At 39.6% G+C, this 23981-nt stretch overlaps 1 protein-coding gene and 1 pseudogene across 1 annotated transcript; both read right to left on the bottom strand.

Annotated features, from left to right (window-relative positions):
• Window positions 1-717: 717 nt before the first annotated feature.
• LOC145764571 (glutathione S-transferase Mu 1-like) lies at window positions 718-2639 on the bottom strand. Its single transcript, XM_082576195.1, has one exon. It carries the CDS (start codon window positions 2597-2599, stop codon window positions 1925-1927), a length of 675 nt encoding a protein of 224 aa, XP_082432321.1. The 5' UTR covers window positions 2600-2639; the 3' UTR covers window positions 718-1924.
• Window positions 2640-6066: 3427 nt separating this feature from the next.
• On the bottom strand, window positions 6067-17551 carry LOC145788368 (uncharacterized; annotated as a pseudogene).
• Between the last annotated feature and the right edge of the window lie 6430 nt (window positions 17552-23981).

Raw genomic sequence — 23981 nt, 5'->3', positions numbered from 1 at the left:
ACAAAATTTCGGGGGGGGGCCCGGGCCCCTTGGGCCCCCCCCATAGATCCGCGCCTGGCCTAAATATATGTTTTTTATTTTTTTTGTAACATTTTCTTCTTCTTTTTCCCTTTACATCTTAAATTTTTCTGAAGGTGTTGCGACCGTGCCAAATTTTTTTCAACTCAATAACTTACTTCGGTCACAAGCACGTTTTAACGTTCGCGTTTTGTCGCTTCTACCTTATTCTCGACCTTTGCTATGTTGACGTGTATTGTTTTTGATATGATGGTCAGAAATAAAAACAACTGAACTGAAGTTGCAATGCAATGACGCATTTCTGTTCTACTGGTGTGCAGTGTGAATGGTGTCTCACAATAGCAGTGGCGCCCGGCGGCTAGTTTTAATGGGTACTGGATAGGCTGCAAAAACGTTTTACATTACATTTACCAGTTTCACGAGGACGAACCACCACTGAGACTAAGATATGATGAAACTTAACAACCTGTAAATCTTTTTTTATATCGTTTTATATCAGATCTGATATCATCTGATTGTTTTTATCGTTTTGAACACTTTCAACTCTTCCAACGCTCATTGTATGTAAATTTGTAACAGTAGATATTTAGTGAGCTATTAAACTGACGACATTCAAAGTGGCTCTCTGTGACCTTTGTAGTGTGTGTATTATTTCGTTGTTTTAGATATGGACAGCTTTGTCTGACGCAAATTTTTAATAAGATAAACTATAAACTTTTTTTATGTTAATGCTTTTACAATGAAGACGTGAACCATAAAACGACTTGTGTAACACCTCAAATAACTTTTAATTAATGATAAACGATTAACAAATATTAAACTATATGACAGTAGAATGTGCAAAACACTTTGTCAACTAAAAGCAGCAGTTCCATAATACGCAGCAGCACCATTGAGATGAAACTGAACTTGGATAAAATTTAAGCACACTAGAGCGAAAATAATCAGGAATAGTGGAATCATGACAATACGTAGTAGGTCTATCAAACACAGTCCATAGAATTGCAACTTTAAGCTAGGCCTGTCATACTAAACACATTCTTTGTAAATTAAATTGTTATAACTTATGGACATTAGCAATAGACAGTGACACGTTCCTTTTAATAAAGTTACACTAACTTACAGTGATATATTGTGATATTTTAAGGGAAATTAGTAGAATTCTCAGTATCCTAAACAACGTAAAGTATGCAGATACAGTATCGTCAATATATATAGTATGAATTGTAGCAGTGTGGTGGGAGATTTAATCTTACTTGCATTGCTTTCAACAAAATTTTGATCTCAAACCAAAAGATCCAATCATTTGTACTGCTATTATCTTAGCATTTCTTAATCTTTCTTTAGTGTATTGCTACAACTTGGAATTGAAAACGTGTAATTCTCAATTTTTGTGTTATACGTATATTTTCCTCGTTTAACTAACCATAAATAAAATCCTAATGCGTTACCATTCTAAATGTATTATACATGAGTTGAAGTTATAACGTATGATTGTAAGCTAAGTATGTATGCGCAGCGCACACCACACCAAGAACTTATAATCAAGCAAATTCTACAAAACAATTGGATTTATACTGGACTTCACAAAAACCCTTACTGTATTCACAGTTACCAGGGATCTATTTTATACCATTTCTGATTTGTAATTGTAGTTCCCAAAAAACTAGCATTGCATAATGCATATGGATGAAAACGTTTGAGCAGGCAATAAATTTAGTTCTAAGGGCATAATAGTAGCTTGATAAGCTTTCTTTGATTTAGACTTGCTGTATGTACATTAAACAATTGTTTCTTGTCATTACAGATCGGCACTCATTGTTTAGTTTTTTTGTTCTCATCTCAGAGTTGGCACTCGTTAAAACAGTATCTTGTTGTTACTCACTACAGCTACGAAGTAAAGACTTTATTCAGCTTGACCTCCCCATTTGGCCATTTTAGCATTTATTGGAAATCTTTTAAAGCGACTTGATTCACGATATGCAGCAATCTTCTCAAGCTTGAAGAAATTTCCCAAATATTTGGAAACATTTTCATACTTTTCCATACAATCAGGTTCTAATGTGCAAATTTGATCCAAAAGCTCACAAAATCCAAAGTCAACATAAGTGAGATTGTCACCAGCTAGCCAGGTCCTGGATGCTAAATATGCTTCAAACTCTTGCATTTTTTTAGGATAGTAGTTGCTAAAAAAGGCAGGCTTTAAAGTTTCAAAGTTAGGTTGATAACACATTCCAGAAAATTCCCGTTTAAAATCAGAAACTACCCCTTCTAGCACGTCACACCTTGCTTTTTCATGATTTTGTGTTGGTACAAGATTATTCTTGCGAGCAATGTACTTCATGATAGCAAGGCTTTCTGTTAGCTTCAAATCACCATCAATGTAATACGGAAGATTGGGAAAATCAAGACCTAAAGTCATCTTTTCATTGAGCCAGTTGCTGCGATCATAATCTGGCGCATCTCCAATGACATATTTCTTATCCTCATAATCACAGCCACTAAATTCCAACAGCAAACGACATGGTTCTACTAACCCTCGAATGTCCCAATAAGCAAGCACAGGTTTATTCAGTTTCATTGTGTAGGCTTTTTTATGTGAACCTTTACCAAATTTACGAGAATCTGGATATCATACAATAATAGTAGTTGATAGTTTTTTTAGATATAAAATAAGCATATTCCACTCCCACTATGTGGTTGTAAAGCCGAGAGATTAGACAATTATTAAAAACCACCTAATAGAAAACCTGTGTGATTTCTATGCACACTGGCGACACTGCAAAAGATTTCCTATTAACAGCATAAATTTAAATACATCACAACTTTTAAGAAAAGCTGATCAATTGATGTGATTTTTATGATATTTTAAATTGGTCAATTGTAGATATAGGCTACAAAAGTTTGTGCTAGAAATGCTGCACATCACTGGCTCTCTATGCTTTTCATGTCTCTATGCATAACTTGAAAACTAAAACCGTATTTCTAAAAATATTATTAATTAAAATGAAAAACACCATAAATACAATGCAGATTTGGCCCAACAAAATTTAAAAGGTTCAATAACTTCCTAGAAAATATGACTGTTTCTTTGGCAAAACACTTAAATGTCATGCTGGAAGATGAAACAGAAGAATGACTTCTTAAGCTTTCCATCCACTAAGTTAACATCTTTAACTGCTAAGTGTCACACTATTCCAAGAAGCCAAGAAAGACACCTCCTGAATACATGTTGTTGTATTATATCAATTGGAATTCCCAATGTAGTGGCCACTTGCTGATATTGTGTTCATGAAGATTATACATAAGTTTCTTTGATTAAAACTTGAAACATACATACCCTACATTTATACTTATCAACCGACTTGCTAGAATGAATAACTTATTGAATGCTAAGTAGTGTGTCCTATAAAGTTATTATGCTTGATCTCCCCCCTCATCCACTTACTGAAAATCTTTTAAAGCAACTATATTCACAATATGCATGCTTGAAAAAAATTTCCAAGTATATTATTTAGCAGGTACTAAGAAGCATTTTCACAATTTTCAATGTAATTAGGTTCCCAATGTGCGAGTTTGATCTAAAAGTTAAAAAAATTCCAAAGTGTGCATAAATAAGCAAAAAAAATATTAAATTGACTTTTCGCCTACCACATAATGGCTATTCTTAGGAATAGATTCACTAAAGTCTTCCCAGTTGTCTAGGATTCGCAAATCTAGAGTTCTCAACTGAGAATCTGCAAAGCTGGGGTTTTTTTTCGGTCATTGACCGATTTTTTAGCAAAATGTCCGAAAAAAATATAGTCAATTGGGTCAAAATGTCCGAAAAAATATACAGTATAGTCAATTGACTATATATGACCAAAAATGACTAAAAATGACCGAAATAAATAAAAAATGGCCGAATTTTTTCAAGTCATTTCGGACAAATAACCGAATAGTCTCAGCAAATAACCGAATAGTCTCAGCAAAAAAAAAAAAACAGCTGCAAAGTGTTTTCAGAGAAAGGGTCTGCGATAGTTTTCGAATTTGCAGCATGATTACTTCTCACTATCACAATGAGCAAATCCAAAAAAAATTATTTTGATTGTGAAAGTGGAAAGCTGATGTGCAATCTGCTATTTGTGCAGCCAGCCAGTCATCTGGAGTGAGGTCTACAAGTGTAGAAATGCCCACAAAACCTGCATGTTAAAAAATAAAATGTGATGATGATGATTGATAAGTTTTGTTTTTATGTTGGTTGTATCCAGGCTTACACCCAGTGGTTGAAGATTTAGATGAAGTGGACGAGAAGGCAACAAAACCAACCTTTGTGTCAACCTTCAGGCATGCTTGTTGTAAGTGTCCTGCCAAACACACAGCCGCTTGCTCTAGAGCGGTGTCAAACCGACACCCTTTCAATTGCCGTTCTTAGGCTCTCACTACTTGGCTATGCAGCTGACAATTCATAAGTACCGGTAACGGCATTTACAAACTGTCTGTGCTTTATTTATGCATTTACAGCACAATGCCATTCAGCGGCATCTAATGGATAAAATAATTCCTCGGCAACAAGTCTTCAATGATCGGAAACTTCACAATGTTAATATCGGTGATCGGTCCTGCATCAGTGATTCAAAGCTTCTACAACTATGCGAAACTACCAGGATTAAGCTCTGCAAGAAGCTTTCTCAGTCCGAGGATCAATCAAAAGTCAAAGTTCTCGATATCATGATTGCGTATTTGCGTCAGACAATTTGCGTGATTCGCGCCCTGGTTACAACGAAGCTTATTTCGCTGCGCCCACCAACGGCCAAACTGAAGCTACCTGCTTTGTAAATGGTTGAAATATTAAAAACAATGTCAGCTCATATTTGCGTCACGATGCACAGCGCTCAGTTTAGTCGTTCTCAAGTTCTTTTATTTCGCATCATCAGCACATGTGCAAAAAAAATTACAAGATTACAATGTGAACTAAGTTGTTTGCTGATGATGGGAGTGGCAGAAGGACCGAACTGGTCATCAAGTCTGCCACACCCAATATGTGGTGTCATGGCCTATTTGACATAGAACGGTGCCAGCACAGTCTCTGTAACATAGAAATCATAAGAGAGTAGAAGCATCATAGATTGCTTTATGCGGTACCGTCGCAACTTGCTAGCCGCCATCTTTGTTAGCACATGGTATTCACCGCTGGAGCTTTCTCAAGTTGATAAATGCGTGCTACAAATTGTTTACAAAATGCCTTATTATGCAGCTATGAACTGCACAAATTGCCTCAAAAAGGGCTCAGGGAAAACTTTTTCAGGGATGGTCGAGCATTTTCAGGGGTTGTCAGGCATTGTAGAGTAGCTACTTTCAGGCATTGTTAGGAATTTTCAGGCATTGTCTAGGATTTCCAGGCATTGTCCATCATTATCAGTGGTTGACAGGCTTATTAGGCATTATAGAACATTTTCAGGCATTGTCGAACATTTTCAGGCATTGTCGAACATTTTCAGGGGTTGTCGAGCATTTTCAGGGGTTGTCAGGCACTGTAGAGTACCGGTAGCTACTTTCAGGCATTGTTGGGCATTTCCATACATTGTCTAGGATTTCCAGGCATTGTTGATCATTATTAGTGGTTGACGGGTTTGTCAGGCATTGTCGAATATTTTCAGGCACTAACACTTGTTTCATATTTGTTGTTGCTTGTTTTATTCCCGTTATCGAGTACGACATGCTGGTTATACAATAAATAACAAAAATTAGTTTAAGTCCACATTTTGGCTACATTTAAGTCATAAGCAAAAGATAATTTTCACTTTAACTCAAGCAGCGTAACACGAGAACGGAAAAGGGAAGATGCGGCAAAACGAGCTAGCGTTATAACATGCATTATAAAACAGCTTAGGCCTACAGTCAGAAAAAATAACTATAAAAACACATGGCCGCATCACCAGCAATGGTGCAAGGCCAGCTGCGTTATGTGAGGAGGAACGCTGCTGCGGTAGTATAAAAAAAGAAAAAGCCGGTAGGCAGAGAAAACCTCCCGAAGAGATTTTGCTAAGAAAGAAAGTAATCACAAAATCAACTAACAATAGGTTTACGAAAGTTACACAGCATGAAACATACAAACACGATACGTGATGCCATTGGGACATACTGGTAAGGCAGTGGGTTAGTCAAAATTTTATATGTCTTGGTCAGTCCAATAACACGCTCGACATGTATGCGTGATGATGCAATGATGATGATGCAATATCCGAGACAACCACATCTGCATCAAGTTGGTGCTTCCCTTTCAGCATGGTAGGCGTGTTGACTGCAACATCATAAGGTGCAAAAAGATCCTGCACAAGAATACTTCTGTCAGCCATGATGTTATCCCCTTGTGAAAAGTGTTCATTAGCTTGCTTGTAGAGAGCACTTTGCTCGATAAGTTGGCGATCACTTGAACATCCACCTGTTGATGGGCCTACGTACGATACCAGCCCATTTGGAGTGATGCCAATCATAATTTTTAGTGTGTTCTTATTCTTGTAGGTGGAGAACGTCATGCTTTGAGCATCAATTTTTCTTGGCTTATTGATTGGTATTTCAGTTGCAGCTAAAATGACACGTGTTGTGAGGAATGAATTTTGAAATTGTGTGGGCATGTGTTCATCCACAACAGCTCGAGATGGCCAAATATTAAGTTCCTTCAGCTGAAAATACATAAAGTTGATCCATACCCTGAAAATTAATGAAACTGTGCTTTTACTAATGTGAAAAAGAAAACTCAGCTCTTTAGTTTCCTTTGATTTGTGGCGTTCCCCTTTACAATTCTGCCTGCGTCTGAATAGTTCTGTCCGCTAGAGGTCGCCAAGGCTGGAACGTGGCTCGCGCCGCGGATGAATAAAAAACAGGGACTTTTTGAAAACAACAACTCAGCGATCGGACGTAAATTGAAGTGAAGGAAAGCGATGCACAAAAGACAATAAAGAAATGACATTCGGAAATCGGAACATGGCTACAAGGTTGAACCCGGACTATTGATTAAGGACATTTATTCTATTAAGTAATATTACTGTGTGTGTAACCTGGTCTGCCCTGGTGACGTTAATTTGTATTATCTTCTACCATTGTTAATTAATGTTTTGTGTTTACTTTGAATTATTATACTACTTCTACAATGCTTACTTTAGTGTGGTATTAATAGACAGTGCACTCTAGAAGAGATAAGGTTAGAACATCGCCCTTTCTGAGCTAGGAGTCGCATGTCGGTAGTGCTTAGCGTACACTATTCGACCACCTACAACCCATACGCCAAACTGGTGACCCCCGGCAAAGCCTTCTTCTAGCAGTGCATTGCCTGTTAGTGTTTTGTGTAAATTTATATACCATAATGTGTGTAGACTAACTTAATCTTTTTTTTCTAATCATTTTTTGTTATCATTGTGGCTACACACACCTACAATACACGCCACCAATCACGCATCACACAAAATAACTCTTATATCTCACCAAACATTAGTAACAGCGTGATGACAGAGCATTACCCAACAACTTCCATTTTAAAACCGGGTAAACGAGTCACCCAAGAACTTTGCAAATCTGCCCCTAAGGCATGGTTTGCTAATTTTAATAGAGTGTGCCAGAAGTGGAGCATAGTTGAGGATTCAGACAAGATTGAAGCTTTAATGTCTTGTCTGGATTCATCAACTATGATTGCAGTGCAACCACTTTTGGCAAGACAAAAACAATTCCCGGACATTCAAAGTTTTCTGATAAGCAAATTCACAGAACCCTTATGCGACCAAATTCAAAAGTTAGTTTCTGTCAAGCAGTTGGGTGATGTGAAACCTTCGGAGTTTGTGGCTAACATGAGAGTAAATATCTCGGAGTCGGACATGTCGGACTCTGTGGTGAAGTCCATGTTGGTCGACAAACTTCCACAAGAGGTTAAAATTGCATTGGCACCACTTCATGAGGCTTCACTAGAGGAGTATGCAATAGCAGCAGACCATGCTATAAAGCATACTGCCCCTTTATCTTTTGTGGGTGCTGTAAACAAAGAGCACCAGCAGTCTGAAATGGTTAGGGTAAATTTACAGCTGGAGTCATTGACCAAGTCAGTGCAAGAATTAATGAGGACTCTTCCAAGCCAAGCTTTTTCCCAGAACACAGGTCCATCACATGCTAGGTTTGCACCAAAACCACAAGCTCCACCCTCAAATTACTCTCGCGTGGCTAGAACACACAATACAATGTGTTTCTATCACCAACGGTTTGGTGCAAATGCTCGCAAATGTAACCCTCCTTGCTCTTTCCAGGGAAACTGGTAGGTTGCACTGCGAGATCGACTGTGCCCAGTGCAACAAAACTTCCATTTCATAAAAGTCACAGTCCACTTCTTCACATTAGGGATCACAAGTCAGGTTTATGCTTCATGATAGACAGTGGTGCTGAAATAAGCTTGGTTAGGCCGTATAAGTCTGAAAAACATTTAAAAACACATAGTCATTCTTTAGTGGGGGTGAATGGAACTTCCATTGCCACTTTTGGACATCGAACCATGAACTTGCAGTTTGGTGATAAAACTTCAAGGTTTCGGTGGATTTTTGTAGTGGCCGAAGTGTCTCAAAATATTCTTGGTGCTGATTTTCTCAAACATTTTAATTTATGCGTCGACTTCAGTCAATCTTGTCTGAGAAGTGTCAACCAGTCAATTGCATGGCCACTTTACCCAAAAATGGTAGCACATGTAGGTGCACCCAAAGCATTTGTAGCCACCAATTCCTTCTTACAAATTTTAGAAAAATATCCTGATTTAACGCGTCCACCAAACAAAAACAAACCAATCAAGCACAATATCACCCACACCATTGAAACCACTGGCTATCCTTGTTCTGCACGCGTTCGCCCTTTGTCACCTGAAAAATTAAAAGCGGCCAAAGAAGAAATTGACATGCTCCTTGAAGCAGGCATAATTAGTAGGTCCAACTAACTTTTCCTCAGCCCTGCATATGGTACCTAAAGGAAACTCTGGTGTTTTTCGTCTATGTGGAGACTATCGTTCCTTAAACGTCCAAACAGTGCCTGATATGTATCCTACACCTTCGATAAATCAGTTGTTGCACAGATTGCAAGGTTCTTCTATCTTCAGTAAAATAGACTTAGTTCGAGCTTACCACCAAATCCCTTTGTCGTCCGAGTCAAGACATAAGACTGCCATCACATGTCCTTTAGGTCTGTTTGAATATAATTTTATGCCTTTCGGATTAAGAAATGCTTCCAGCACCTTTCAACGCTTCATTGATCATGTCTGTCATGGTTTAACCAACGTAATGGCATATGTAGATGACATAATTATATTTTCTGAAAATGAAGAAGACCACAAAATGCATTTACGTAAGTTATTCCGCAGGCTGGATGAGTATGGAATAATCATCAATCCTACAAAATCTGAATTTGGTAAGAGTGAATTACTGTTCTTAGGGCATCTGGTGTCTAAGGATGGTGTGCGACCCACCCCTGACAAGGTCAAGGCAATTTCTGAATTTCCCTTGCCTGAAACAACAAAACAATTAAGACGTTATCTGGGCATGGTAAACTACTACCACAGATTCATACCACATGCAGCTCAATGCTTAGCACCCCTCAATGACTTGATTTCTGGTAAAACACGTGCGGATAAAAAGATTGTTTGGACTAAATGTGCAGAAAAAGCTTTTTTCGACAGCAAAGTAGTTTTGGCTGAAGCATCAATTTTGGTGTATCCACTGGAAAATGCTCCTTTAAGTATGATGGTTGATGCCAGTGACACAGCAATAGGTGGTGTGTTGCAAGTGAAAATTGATGGGTCCTGGTCCCCTGTAGCTTTCTTTTCGAGACGACTGGATAAGACACAGAAATCTTATTCTGCCTTTGATAGGGAGTTATTAGCGGCCTACAGTACTCTTAAACATTTCCATCATTATGTAGAAGGAAAGGATTTTACTCTTTTCACTGATCACAAACCTTTAGTAAGTGCATTCCTTTCCAAATCTAATCAATCTATCTTGAGGCGAGTCAGACAGGTGAGCTACATCACAGAATTTACTTCAAACATCAAACACATTCAAGGGTCTGCAAATTTTACTGCTGATGCTCTTTCTCGAATTGAAATTAATGGTGTGTTACATGTGCAAAGTGGCATTAATTTCTCCGAAGTGGCTGCAGCCCAAGAGTGTGATGAAGCTGTTCAGAGCATGCTCAACAATCCACAGGCATCTGGGCTGTTCTTAGACCAGTATGCTATTCCAGGTGTTCAAGATAAACTCATATGGTGTGACACTTCAACTGCTGTGGTTCGACCGGTAATTTCACTAAAATATAGAAAGATGGTCTTTGACCAGTTGCATTCATTAAGTCACCCTGGAGTAAGGGCTACTCATGATCTTATTTCGCGGCGTTTTGTGTGGCCAGGCATGCGAAAAGAGATTGCCAGCTGGGTAAAAGAGTGTCAGTCTTGTCAACGAAGCAAAGTCATTCGCCACAACATTGCTCCATTAAAGGATTTCAAAATGCCTCAGTCACGGTTTGAACACATTCACATTGACTTGGTAGGTCCCTTACCGGAATCAAGCGGCTATAAATACCTATTTACAGCAGTAGATCGTTTTACTCGTTGGCCAGTGGCAGTACCCTTGAAGAACATTTCTACAGAATCCGTAATAGATGCCTTTATGTATGGTTTTGTTTCACAGATGGGAGTGCCCAAAACTGTCACTTCTGACAGAGGAGCTCAGTTTGAATCAAATTTGTGGGGTCAGCTCATGAATTTCCTTGGTTGTCGTCGAAATAGAACTACTAGCTACCATCCGCAATGCAATGGCCTAGTAGAGAACATGCATAGACGCCTGAAAGATGCTCTACGTCAGTGGTCTCCAACCTTTTTAAGAAGCGACCCCAATTTAAATAAAAATGAAATCAGCATATACATGTGACCCCATTTTGTTTTCCGATACGACTAAAAATATTTCAAGTAATGCTGAAACTAAATAATACGAGCAAGTATGCATAGTTACAGAGAAATGTGGCTACATAAAAGTATTCCAAATGATTGTTTTAAGAAGTTTCAATTAACACATGAACTTGATTTCACGAACACAAAATTGTCAATTTGTTTCAACGTTTAATTTGCATTGTCAATGCGATGGTTGCGCCTGCATACCAGTAGCGCACCGAGCATGGGGCTAAGGGGGCTCAAGCCCCCCCCAAACCCGCCACCAAAAATAAAGTTTTTGTATGTTCTCCGTTTATACCCTTTGCTTACAGGTTAGATATGAATGACACAACATTACAACAGGGCTGAGCATTATAACAATATATTTCATATATTTACAAATAGTGTTGACAGTACAACGTTTTCGGCTTAATATAAGCCTTCATCAGGAACCTGAAAATATTTATAAAAATGCAATGAGTTTCAACTTCTTGAAAGTAAAATTACATTAGGAAAAGGCAACTACGTAAATAACTACCAAAAATTTTGGGTACCCGGTCATTTGGTCGACAGGACGTTTGGTCGACAGACATTTGGTCGACAGGACGTTTGGTCGACAGGACGTTAGGTCGACAGAACGATTTATTTTAGGGTTAGGGTTAGTTAACTAACCATAACCCTAATCTAACCCTGACTCTAACCCTAACCCTAACCCAAAAATGAATCGTTCTGTCGACCTAACGTCCTGTCGACCAAACGTCCTGTCGACCAAACGTCCTGTCGACCAAATGTCTGTCGACCAAACGACCGTGCACCAAATTTTGCACCACAGGGAACGTGATACATCAAGTAAATGTTGAGGAGAATGGATGCAGCTCCAGCAAATAATTGTTTGTTTAAATTTGGGTTGTAGCGTTTGATTAACACTGCTTTCTGAAATTTGGTATCAAATTGGGATTTGCCTTTGTGTAAATTTTAAATGAGTCAGCAGAGAATTTTCGATCTGTGCAAAGAGAACGCTCCATGATATGGTCTTTGATGGTACTTTTCTTTAACTCCCTAAAGTTCAGATGCTCCCGTACTCACGTGGTCAAATGTCTGGTGGACATACCAATGTACCATACGTCAATGCCGAATCACACGGACATGTAAAACTGTGTACGACACTTGAGCAGAGAGACGAAGGCGCCTGGGACTTTAGTTGAAAATACGAACTAATTTTGAATGTTTTGTAAGTAGGAAAAACGTCCAGATCAAATTTACTGTTTACAAAATTAGTGTTTTGTTTCAAGCTGTTTTCGTGCTGGTTGTTGTTTTTGCACTTACTTGTGTTGGCAAACAAAAAGCTAATTCTATTTTGTCATACATAACAAAAAAAATCGAGATCTATAGACGATTGCGAGAGTAGACGTAGGGATGAGGATGCTGATGGTGCTATAGTAGCATGCATGTGAGTGCCTTTAAATATTAATCAAAGGAATGGGCATTGGCCGGTGGCGTAGCCAAGGGGGGGTTTGGGAGTTTGGTGAGAAAAAAGTTTGGTGAAAAGAGAAAAAAGTTTGGTGACCCCTGTTTTAGGCGAACACGCCGTCTGGCTTTGCCCGCCGACCGTTAACCCCCCCCCTTTCAAAATTCCTGGCTAGGCCACTGGCATTGGCCTATAATAACTGTTACTCGGCCGACATTTTTGAATTAGCTCCCCCCCTACATTTTTTTCTGGGTGCGCTACTGCCTGTGGGTTGTGGACCGTGAGTGCCTTTAAATATTAGTCAAAGGGATGGGCATTGGCCTACTGTCACTATTGTCGCAAATCACTCGGCCGACATTTCTGAATTAGCCCCCCCCTAAATTTTTTTCTGGGTGCGCTACTGCTGCATACTGTCCACGAGTTTTTGAAACCGCGGCTTGACTTTGCATAAGCTTAACCGCATGTCATGCTCTACTTCCAATCGATTACGATGTTTCGTTTTTAAAATACTCATTGCGCTGAATCCGGCTTCACACAACCATGTGGTTGAAAACGGGATAAGTAGTTGAATAACAAAATTTGACATAGTCGGGTACGTTGAGTGCATTGACACCCAAAAGTAAATATTTGCTGAGACCTTTGGATGTTTTGCTTTAAACGAGTTAAAAGAAATACGGTTTGCCGCATCAGCTGTCATTTCTGTAAATTCTTCAGCAACACGGAGGGGCAGTTCCTGCAAGTCTATGACAGAAAAAGGATCTATTATCCAGTCTTGTTCTTTGGACGGCGTCAGGATGTTGCCATAGTAGTGCTCAAACTTTTTGCTAAGCTGCTGAAGGTGTCCAAGTATGGTATTTTGCATAGACACATCTCTGTCGACAATGTATTGTTGAAGTTCTTGAAACATGTCAAACTCATTTCGCTTCACATAACTTTGCCACAGGATAAGTTTTTTGTAGAAAGCGGTAATTTTAGCAGTGTGATCAATAATCGTAAAGCCAGAACCTTGCATGGATTGATTCAAACAGTTCAGCAAATCAAATATGTCGGCTAAGTAAGCCACGTTTGCAATGAACTTTTCCTGACCAAACTGTTTAGCCAAGGCCAAATGATCCTGTTTGTTTAGAAAAATAACAATTTCTTTTCGCAGTTCATAAACTCGCTTGAGTACTCGACCACGTGACAACCAACGCACTTCTGTATGCAATAGCAATCCTGTGTGATCAGCACCCATCTCATCACACAAACAGGAAAATAAACGCTGGTTGAGTGGCCTCGCTTTAATGTAATTTACACACTTTGTCACAGAATTCAAAGTATCATGCAGTTCCTCAGATAAATTTTTGGCGACGAGTGCTTGTCTGTGCAAAAAACAATGTGTCCATTTTGCTTTTGGTGCTTTGTCCTGAATTCTTTTTACCACTCCGGAATTTATGCCAGTACATGCTGCCGCACCATCGGTACATATTCCAGCACATTTTCCCCAGGATATAGAATTATCGTTAAAGAATTTATCAAGACTTTTGAATATATCTTCACCTCTAGTATGCAACTGCAGTGATTTGCAAAACAGAAGCTCTTCTAATACTTCTTCTCCGTTGATATATCGAATAAATACAGAAAGTTGAGGCAGGCCGGCAACATCGGTGGACTCATCTAATTGAATTGCATACCATGGAGAAGCATTTACTTGAATTACAATTTGATCAAGAACGTCATTGGACATATCTTCAATCCTACGTTTTACTGATGTAGCTGATAGTGAAATTGAATCCAATTTTTTGCTCTCTTTTTCTCCAATCATGATTTTCACAACTTTCTTCATTACTGGCATCAGCAAATTTTCTCCAATTGTATGGGCTTTCTTTTGCTTTGCAATCTGATAAGAGGCGACATACGAAGAATAAACAGCAGCTTTATTTACTGCAGTAAATGCTTTCATCACACTTGCTTGTGATGCAAGAGATTGCAATTTACGTTAAAAAAACTCAGATGGTTTATCCACGCAGCCTGGATGATTTTTTTCTAAATGACGTTTAAGTTTATTTTTTTTCATCGATTCTTCTGCTAGAACTTTTAGACAGATTACACACTTTAGTTTGCCATTAAATTCAGTGAAACCAAGTTTTAAAAAAGCCTCGTCATATGATCTTTTTCTGGAATTTTTTGCTGCCATTTTTGTATAATATTTAGCTATACTTACTAGCTAGAAATTACCATTACTAGCTGCAAAGCAAACCGTAAACAGCCGGTGAAATGTCTGCACACTATACCTGCATAAATAACTATTCGCTCGTTTTGGAGTCACCTTGAATAATAAAAAGCTAGTCAAAGCTAGCATCGTGAATGCTTTTGCTCTGTTCTACTAAACAAAACTTTTACCTTACAAAGGTGAAGTGTTGCGCCTCCTTGTCGCAACTATTCGGCTTTTGATTATTGCACCACAATGGTTTATTTGTGACACGAGGTAGCAAGCTGTACTCCAAAACACAGGCAAAGGTTGCGAACTAGAACAAAAAAGGATCAGTCTTTTTTTCGATAATAAATTGAAAGTGTAATAAATCGAATATGGTGAGTTATGGCGACCCCAGGAAAAGTTAAGGCGACCCCACTTGGGGTCGCGACCCACAGGTTGGAGACCACTGCTCTACGTAGTTGTAACAACCCAGGTGATTGGTACCATAATCTACCCCTTGTGCTACTCTCTATGCGCAATACAGTCAAACAAGAGTTGAAATGTTCTCCAGCAGAGCTTCTTTATGGTGCCTCCGTGGCCATGCCAGGAGATTTTCAGGTTGAAGGAACTGCTGCTGCTGTTCCTCAGCATGAGTTTGTAAAGACACTGAAAAATCATTTCAAAGACATTCAGCCTTCACCAACTCGACCTCACCCACAGCACAAAAGCCATATTGACCCAGAGCTGATGTCATGTGAGTATGTGTGGATTAGAAGAGATGCAACTGCATTTCCTCTGCAATCACGTTACACAGGTCCTTACCGGGTGATCTCTAGAAATGAAAAATATTTTACTTTAGACATTAAAGACAATAGGAAAACTGTATCCATTGATCGCTTAAAAGCTGCACATATGCCAGAGCTGAACAATCAGCCTACACCTAAATCTTCACCGCCTCTGACTTCAGTGACACCGACCGCAACTACTGTTCGTCGCACGAGGTGTGGTCGTAATGTAACTCTTCCTGCACACCTCAATGATTATGTGCAAGTGTAAAGTCTGTCCTCTCACTGTATGTTCTTACATTTACATACCATAGTTTCTTTGCTTGTAGTAGGAACTAGATTAGGACCAGTGCGAGGAAATATATCAGCTCTTTTCTTTTCAGGCAGTTGTAGATTCTCTTTCAGCAGGTATTTATTCTGGATGACCAATTCTCTAAAGACTCAACATGTGTTGTATATAACAGGACTGCATACACAGTTCACTTGTTTTATATACACTTTGTGTATGATAGCTGCATGTTATTTCTAGTTTTCTTTGCAGAAGGTTGTGGCCAACCCAGCCATGACATCTGTCTGTGGGCTATAAGTCAAGCATGTAACTTTCCTAAACCCTTTAACGGTGCACACAATGCATTCAACCATTCGTAGTGATGATATCATTATGTCCTCTGTTGTACTCACTCATGTACTTGAGCATAATTGTACCACTCTGCATGTCTGTGGTGTTGTTTGGTACATCCGGAGTACCATTCGACGTTTGGAGAGTAATAAGATCCTCAATAGGCATCAAGTTCTCCCTTCCACATTGTTTTCTTCCATTTTTTTTCGTATACAAGCCATACTCCATTTTGACGATTGTTTGAGAACCGTTCATCCAGAAGTATCTTGACTGAGTAACCTCATCTTGACAGAATCTTGCCTTGTTTTTCTTTTGTCTATTCGCACGTACAATTACCTAATCATTGTACACATACTACATTTCATTGACATGGAACACACACTGTCACGCATCATGTTGTAGCAGTTGATTCGTTTATTTTTTTGTATGTTCGCAACACTTCTGTGTTGGAGTAGTTTTCACTCTAAGCAACCGCAGTGATTGTTAACCCAGCAGCCGTCATGCTGTTATGTTTTGAGTAAGTTTGTGAGCATCATTGTTATTATTGTATGATAAGTCATTGTTTTATGTTTGAACCATTCGAAGTTAACTACAACGTCATTACCAGGGTAGACTTGGGCAGCAACCCCGTCGATAATTGCATTTGTTTACCTATCTTGTGCACGTTTAATGATCAACCGACAACACATAGTTTTGGCCGCATAATTTGAAAGAAAACTAGTGCTACAAACAAGACTGTTATAAAGATTTCTGCAAACGCATCAGTCCCGAGACACCAGCATCTCCATCGAGAAGTCACGCCAAGAAGCATGTCGATGTTTGATCATTTCATCAACTCATGATCTAATCATCTGGCGCCAAGTGATGTGGCGTTCCCCTTTACAATTCTGCCTGCGTCTGAATAGTTCTGTCCGCTAGAGGTCGCCAAGGCTGGAACGTGGCTCGCGCCGCGGATGAATAAAAAACAGGGACTTTTTGAAAACAACAACTCAGCGATCGGACGTAAATTGAAGTGAAGGAAAGCGATGCACAAAAGACAATAAAGAAATGACATTCGGAAATCGGAACATGGCTACAAGGTTGAACCCGGACTATTGATTAAGGACATTTATTCTATTAAGTAATATTACTGTGTGTGTAACCTGGTCTGCCCTGGTGACGTTAATTTGTATTATCTTCTACCATTGTTAATTAATGTTTTGTGTTTACTTTGAATTATTATACTACTTCTACAATGCTTACTTTAGTGTGGTATTAATAGACAGTGCACTCTAGAAGAGATAAGGTTAGAACATCGCCCTTTCTGAGCTAGGAGTCGCATGTCGGTAGTGCTTAGCGTACACTATTCGACCACCTACAACCCATACGCCAAAGATTGTCTTAGCTTCATTAGAGTAAGAAAGAGCTGGTTTGGTGGGTCAAGTTTGCTGCTGGTATAGTTCAAGTCATATGCAGCTGGCCCCAAGCAACGCAAGAATAACATAAAGTTATCATAATCATCGAAACCAGTGTAGTAGTTTATGACTTGCTTATTTTCATTGTAATGTTCAATTCTCATTCCAGTTGAAGCGCTTCCTCCGCTATTGTCGTTGCTGTCCAGGCTGCACTGAATTGCAACTGAAGTCGCTTTCCTTCTCTTGCAATGAGGTTCCGTTGTACCATAGATATCTTACATATAGATAGGCAACTCAGTGGTGCGTAACGATGTTTGAAGGCTAACAGCGTAGCTATGGCTGTATGCATTGACTTCAAACTTGGCACAGCAAAACAACTTTATTTTTAATATATTTTTTTGGTTTTTGTTTAAATAAAACTTTCTTCGTTTTCAAGTTGACGTATGGATTGCTTGTGATGACGTCACATTCTCGTTCCGCATGGACTGCTTTATGGAGATTCTGGCGATTGAAAACAAATCACAGTCACAGAGGGTACCTCAAAATACCCTTTGTCAGGCATTGTAGGCATTGTCGGGCATTGTCAGGCATTGTCGGGCACTGTCGGCTTTTTGGGGGGTTGTGGAGCATTTTCAGGAGTTGTCGAACATTTTCAGGGGTTTCAGGTATTGTAGAGTAGGCTAACTACTTTCAGGCATTGTTGGGAATTTCTAGGCATTGTGTAAGATTTCCAGGCATTGTCGATCATTATCAGTGGTTGACAGGCTTGTGAGGCATTGTCGAACATTTTCAGGCATTATCGAACATACTCAGGGGTTGTCGAGCATTTTCAGGGGTTGTCAGGCATTGTAGAGTAGCTACTTTCAGGCATTGTTGGGAATTTCCAGGCATTGTCTAGGATTTCCAGGCATTGTCGATCAATATCAGTGTTTGACAGGTTTGGTAGTCATTATGGAACATTTTCAGGCATTGTCGAACATGTTCAGGAATTGTCGAGCATTTTCAGGGGTTGTCAGGCATTGTAGAGTAGCTACTTTCAGGCATTGTTGGGAATTTCTAGGCATTATCTAGGATTTGCAGTCATTGTCGATCAATATCAGTGTTTGACAGGTTTGGTAGTCATTATGGAACATTTTCAGGCATTGTCGAACATTTTCAGGGATTGTCGAGCATTTTCAGGGGTTGTCAGGCATTGTAGAGTAGCTACTTTCAGGCATTGTTGGGAATTTCCAGGCATTGTTGATCATTATTAGTGGTTGACGGGTTTGTCAGGCATTGTCGAACATTTTCGGGGGTTGTCCAGCATTTTCAGGGGTAGTCAGGCATTCTAAATTAAGCTACTTTCAGGCATTGTTGGGCATTTCCTAGCATTGTCTAAGATTTCCAGGCATTGTCGATCATTATTGGTTTTTGACACGTTTGTCAGGCATTGTCGAACATTTTCATGCATTTTTATTCCCAGCTTTGCATGCGCAGCAGAATGATCCCTTTCTATTTTGCGTAGGTTGTAAACGTATTTACGGTATACACAAACACAGCAGCGTTTAAATGACCTGGCTATCATAAGTATCGACAATGCCTGACAAACCTGTCAAAACCTGGTAATGATCGACAACCCAAGAAAACGTTCGACAACGCCAAACAAACCTATCAACCACTGAATATGTTCGACAATGCCTGAAAATCCTAGACAATGCCTGAAGATGTCCGACAATCAGTGGCGTAGCTAGGGGGGGGAAGAAGGGGAGGACCGCCCCGGGCGGCACGTCTGGGGGCGGCACTTTCAGACTACGATTTTTGATTTTGATTATAATCTGATAAAAAACGCATTTCATTTTCACACAGGGCCGGATTTAGCTAATGGGGGCCCCGGGCACTTTTAGATCAGGGGCCCCCGTGCAAAAAAATTCGCCTACGGCGCGAAACACCCCCTCGACGTCTACAGTAGCATCAATCCAGCACTGCACAGCATTTTGCTGAAACCACAAAAGCTAATAGTAAAAAAAATCACATTTTTTTCACGTAGGGGGGCCCTTTAAAAGTCGGGGGTTCCGGGGTACCTGCACCCTCTGCCCCCCCTAAATCCGGGCCTGTTTTCACATGCTTTTTTTTGAAGGGGCGGCAAAATCTGAATCCACCTCGGGCGGCACATTCCCTAACTACGCCACTGCCGACAATGCCTGCCAGAAAGAATCTAAAGTACTTTATAATGCCTGAGAGCCCCTGACACCTAAAAATATTCGACAATTCTTGAAAATTTCCGACAATGACTGATAATGGTTGACAAGCCTGTCAACCATTGATATTGATCGACAATGCCTGGAAATCCTAGACAATGCCTTGAAATTACCGACAATGCCTGAAAGTAGCTACTCTACAATGCCTGACAACCCCTGAAAATGCTCGACAACCCCTGAAAATGTTCGACAATTCCTGAAAATGTTCGACAATGCTTGAAAATGTTCCATAATGACTACCAAACCCGTCAACCACTGATATTGATCGACAATGCCTGGAAATTCCCAACAATGCCTGAAAGTAGCTACTCTACAATGCCTGACAACCCCTGAAAATCCTCGAAAACCCCTGAAAATGTTTGACAATTATCGCTACCGTATATCTCACCCTAAAATCGTTCCGGCGCCCCTCTATCTCAGGTTTGTGAACTGCCTACAACAAGCTATAATGAGTCACTGAAAATAAGCTTAAATGATATTTCCAACGATCATGAAACAGAAGTTGCATAACCTACGTGAAGAAAGATTATTGTCTTGATTTTTCATAGTAGGCTATTCTGTAAAAACTTGAAATATACGCCATCAAAAATATTCCAAAGGAGCTCAAAAGCCACCACTCGCCAAGCCCAAACCGTACAATAATAGCCTACCATAGATACGCTAGCCAAGCTGGCAACCTTGATTGTTGATTGTGTCCATAAAGTCAGTCGAGCGTGACGATAATTCCACGATTGCTGAGTTGCATATCTATATTTAAGATATCTATGGTTGTACATTCAGCATGATCAACAACCTCTTCTTCATGCTGCCAATCTTCAATGTTACAAAGCTTTTCTAATCTTCGTTTCAAACGCGCTCCTCTTCCTGAGGTAGCAAGTGTTGGTTTGAAAGTGATGGCACACTGTTTGCTTTCAAGCAATGTGTTGTCATTCAATGTGTTTGAAAACGCCTGTTTACTTATTTGCTTTTATAGCCACAGCAACGTTAAATCAAGCCTAAAATGTATCAAGCTTTGTAATATGCACCTTCTTACCCTCACATCAACACAAAACTGCACTCCCATCCCACCCATATCAGCTGTACGCGCGTTACGCAAAGCGTGCTAAAGCTTGAAGCAATCACTGCGAGCGTGTTGCTAGGACCCAGTTGTAGCGCCACCGAGTGGATCGCACAACCCCATTGTTATTAATCTTTGTTCCGTTTGTTTCACTGTTGCAGAATAAATTTAAAGGAGCCTAGAAAAAATGTTTTTAGTCAATGTGTTAGGTTGATAAAAAAGTTGTAGGCTATTTTGTGTAGGCTACTTGCCTTGATTCTTAAAGTATGTAAACAAGCCAAAGAGTATGACAAGTTTACGAAAGAACTTTAGTTTCATGAAGTTTTATAAGAATGGCGGCATTGAGGACAAGTGCCTGTGTTGTATCGGAAAATCGAAAATCACCATCGGAAATTTTTTTCGGGAAGCACTGGGCAGCACTTTTCTTAAATGCCCAGCCCAGGCAATCAGGCATCAGTGCTCTCACTTTTAGGGATTTAGTTATTCGTTCCAAATTGGAACTTTTAGTCCCTTTTAGGGACAAATCTAGGGATTTTTTGGGGATTTTTAGCAAGTTCTTGCAAATTATATTGTTTAATTTGCTAACTAGTAAATTTTGTTTTGTTTGCTTTTCTGTGATATGAAGTGGATTTTTGAAGTCCTGTTGTTGCTTGCTTGTTGTCAATGCTCAAGGCGATTTTTTTTATTTTTTTTTAAAATTATTGGGTACCGTAGCCTAATTATCATTGCCGTTTTAGGGTTAGGGGTTGGGGTTAGAGGTTAGGAGTTAGAGTTTGAGGTAAGGTGTTAGGCTTGGGGTTAGAGGTTAGGGTCTTATTTTAACGTTTAGCGTCGTTAAAACGATGTAAAAGCGGCAATGATAATTGGGCTACGCATGGGCTCCGTTAGAGGGGTGGCCACTGGTGTGATTACCCCCCCCACCAATTGGAGTGGGGGTAACTAATGCAAAATTACCCCCCACTAATGTAAATATAAAAATTTAATTTTTATATTTTTTCTACTTTTGTGTTATAATTTTATTTTTTTATTTTGTTGCACAACTTTTTAGTTGTTTGCTTGAAAATTCCAACTCGCAAGACAACGCAAATATGCAATAGAGACCTGCATAATGCTATGGGAATTGTTCAGAAGCTAAGTAGTTTGCAAAATCAGGCTAGCAAGTTCAAAATCGCCCTGCAGGAGGAATCCCACCATGGCTTGCACACTTTGTGCCAAACAAGATGGCTGACACGTGTACCGGCCATTTCAGTGTTGTCAAACTACGAAGCCAAAGCCTTGCTAAACACACTTCAAAATTTCATCAATGCAAAATCATTAGGCCTTTATTCCCAATTATTGCAAGGCAACACATACTTTGCATTGCAGTTTTGTCAAGTTTTATTCAAACCACTTAAACAGATAACTGGCGTGTTGCAGATTAAGTCTTAGCCTATAGCTACCAGCAGCGACATGATGGAGCTGGTTGAAAGCTCAAAAGTTAATTACCAGAGTCTTAGAAATGAAAAACAATTTATGCAGTTATGAATATAGGCTAGGCTACAAGGAATTTCAGCAGCAAGTAGATAGCTAAGGCTTAGCTAAAGTCCAAATTTCAAGAAAGCGCTGTGAGCAAAATGCTTGCCATGACCTCGCTTCTCATTACAGAAGGTAGTTCTATGCATCTATTGACAGCATAGTGCAAGGCCTCACCCACCGCTTCAATGGCGAAGAAATTAAAACTCACCAAATGCTTAAAGTTGTAGTATCTGGCACAGTCAACGGCAGTGCTGTTACAGCGTTGGAACGATATGGCTTCGACATGAAAATTTTGGGCCAAGATTTAAGCCACTTCCATCAGAAATTTGGGCCGATCAAGTATGTGTGCGATGTTCGAAACAAGTTAATGGGATTTAGGCCTATTATTGTCAAAGAGTTTTATGCCATTGTGGAAAAACTTGTAAAATTGCTATTGGTCAATGGCCCTTCTTCTGCAGAAGCTGAAAGATCATTTAGCTCGCTACGCCGCTTAAAAACATGGCTCCAAAGCATATTGACTGCTTCAAGACTCAATTTCATTGCCATGTGCCATGCCCATTAAGTGTATTTGGATGAACTAAGTGTAGATGAAATCTGCAAAGAATTTTTTTTTCAACAATGCAAAAAGATTTAAAGTCTTTGGCGACTTCTGACTGTTCTGCTTAGAATAGAAGCAGAGTGCACACAGAGTTTTGTTTGAGTTGAGGTGTTCGTTTATAATGTTATTTCTTTGTAGTTTTTGTGAAATTTCGGCACAAGGTATTACCTGGGTGTTATGTCATTTTTTGCTTAGTGTTATTTTTTATACGGCTCAGATGGTAGGCCTTCCTATAGTATCGATCAAGATGTCTCCTTATTTTCAGTTCTGTAAAAGTTAATGCATTTTAGCTTCTTTTTTTCTGAGATGAATGTAGGCCTAACCCTAGATGCTGAAACGTTTCATTTCACTGTGGATGTTATGGAACAGGTTGTCGTGCTGTATTCATGTAATTGTAAATTAAGTTTTATAGATTCGGCCACCCCCACTAGTGGGGAACAAACCGACGATGGATTGTGATGTGATGAGATTATAGCATTGACCTTAACGCTTTTGGCCTTTTAAATCTAACCTTTTAGCGTCTGAAGTGCAAAATTTGAAGGACTTGAGCCAAGGAAGAATAGGCTACAGAGAGGGATTTTGCGTACGTCCCCTCTTCCTGTCAAAATTGTCTCAAAACCTCAAAAAATGTGGCAAATGTTAAAAAGCTTTTGCTCGTGATTTCAGATTCGTTGAAATAATTTTTCGCTTTTAAATCGTACTGAAAGGCAAAAATTTTGCGCCTTTGGCGCGAAACATGCAGCCTAAGACGCTGTATAAGAAACTGAAGCTTTCAGTAATGCGAAGGAGGGTCTGGTGGGCGACCTCCCAGAAGTATTATATATGTGATGCGATAATCCAATAAACCCCTGTCGATGTCAAAACATCGTTCCCGCCCCTGCTTAAATTACCCCCCACTCTCAGGAAGTGTCCGGAGCCCCTGGGCTATGGTACGGTACCCAAAAATTTCAAAAAAAGTTTTCAAAAAATTGCCGAATAAGGAACTCGCCGAAAAGGGCTCTCGCCGAATAGGGCACTCGCCAAATAGGACTCGCCGAATAGTACGGTAGCAGACCCTCATTAACCACCCCTTACAGGCAGGGTTACATTCACTTTCGCCTGAATGTTTAGTACTCCACTTTTTGATATATAACATCGGTTTTATCTTTTTCGCTGAACGTGGAGATTTAAATGTGAAACTTGTCTAT

The sequence above is a fragment of the Aplidium turbinatum genome, chromosome 2 (assembly GCF_918807975.1).
Source record: "Aplidium turbinatum chromosome 2, kaAplTurb1.1, whole genome shotgun sequence".
In the NCBI taxonomy this organism is placed as follows: domain Eukaryota; kingdom Metazoa; phylum Chordata; class Ascidiacea; order Aplousobranchia; family Polyclinidae; genus Aplidium; species Aplidium turbinatum.
Note: the sequence above shows the minus strand (reverse complement) of the source record. Positions and strands in the feature narration are given on the sequence as shown.

Bases quoted from the DNA above. Each gene is read 5' to 3' on its own strand.
- LOC145764571 (XM_082576195.1), bottom strand. From the start codon at position 2,599: ATGAAACTGAATAAACCTGTGCTTGCTTATTGGGACATTCGAGGGTTA.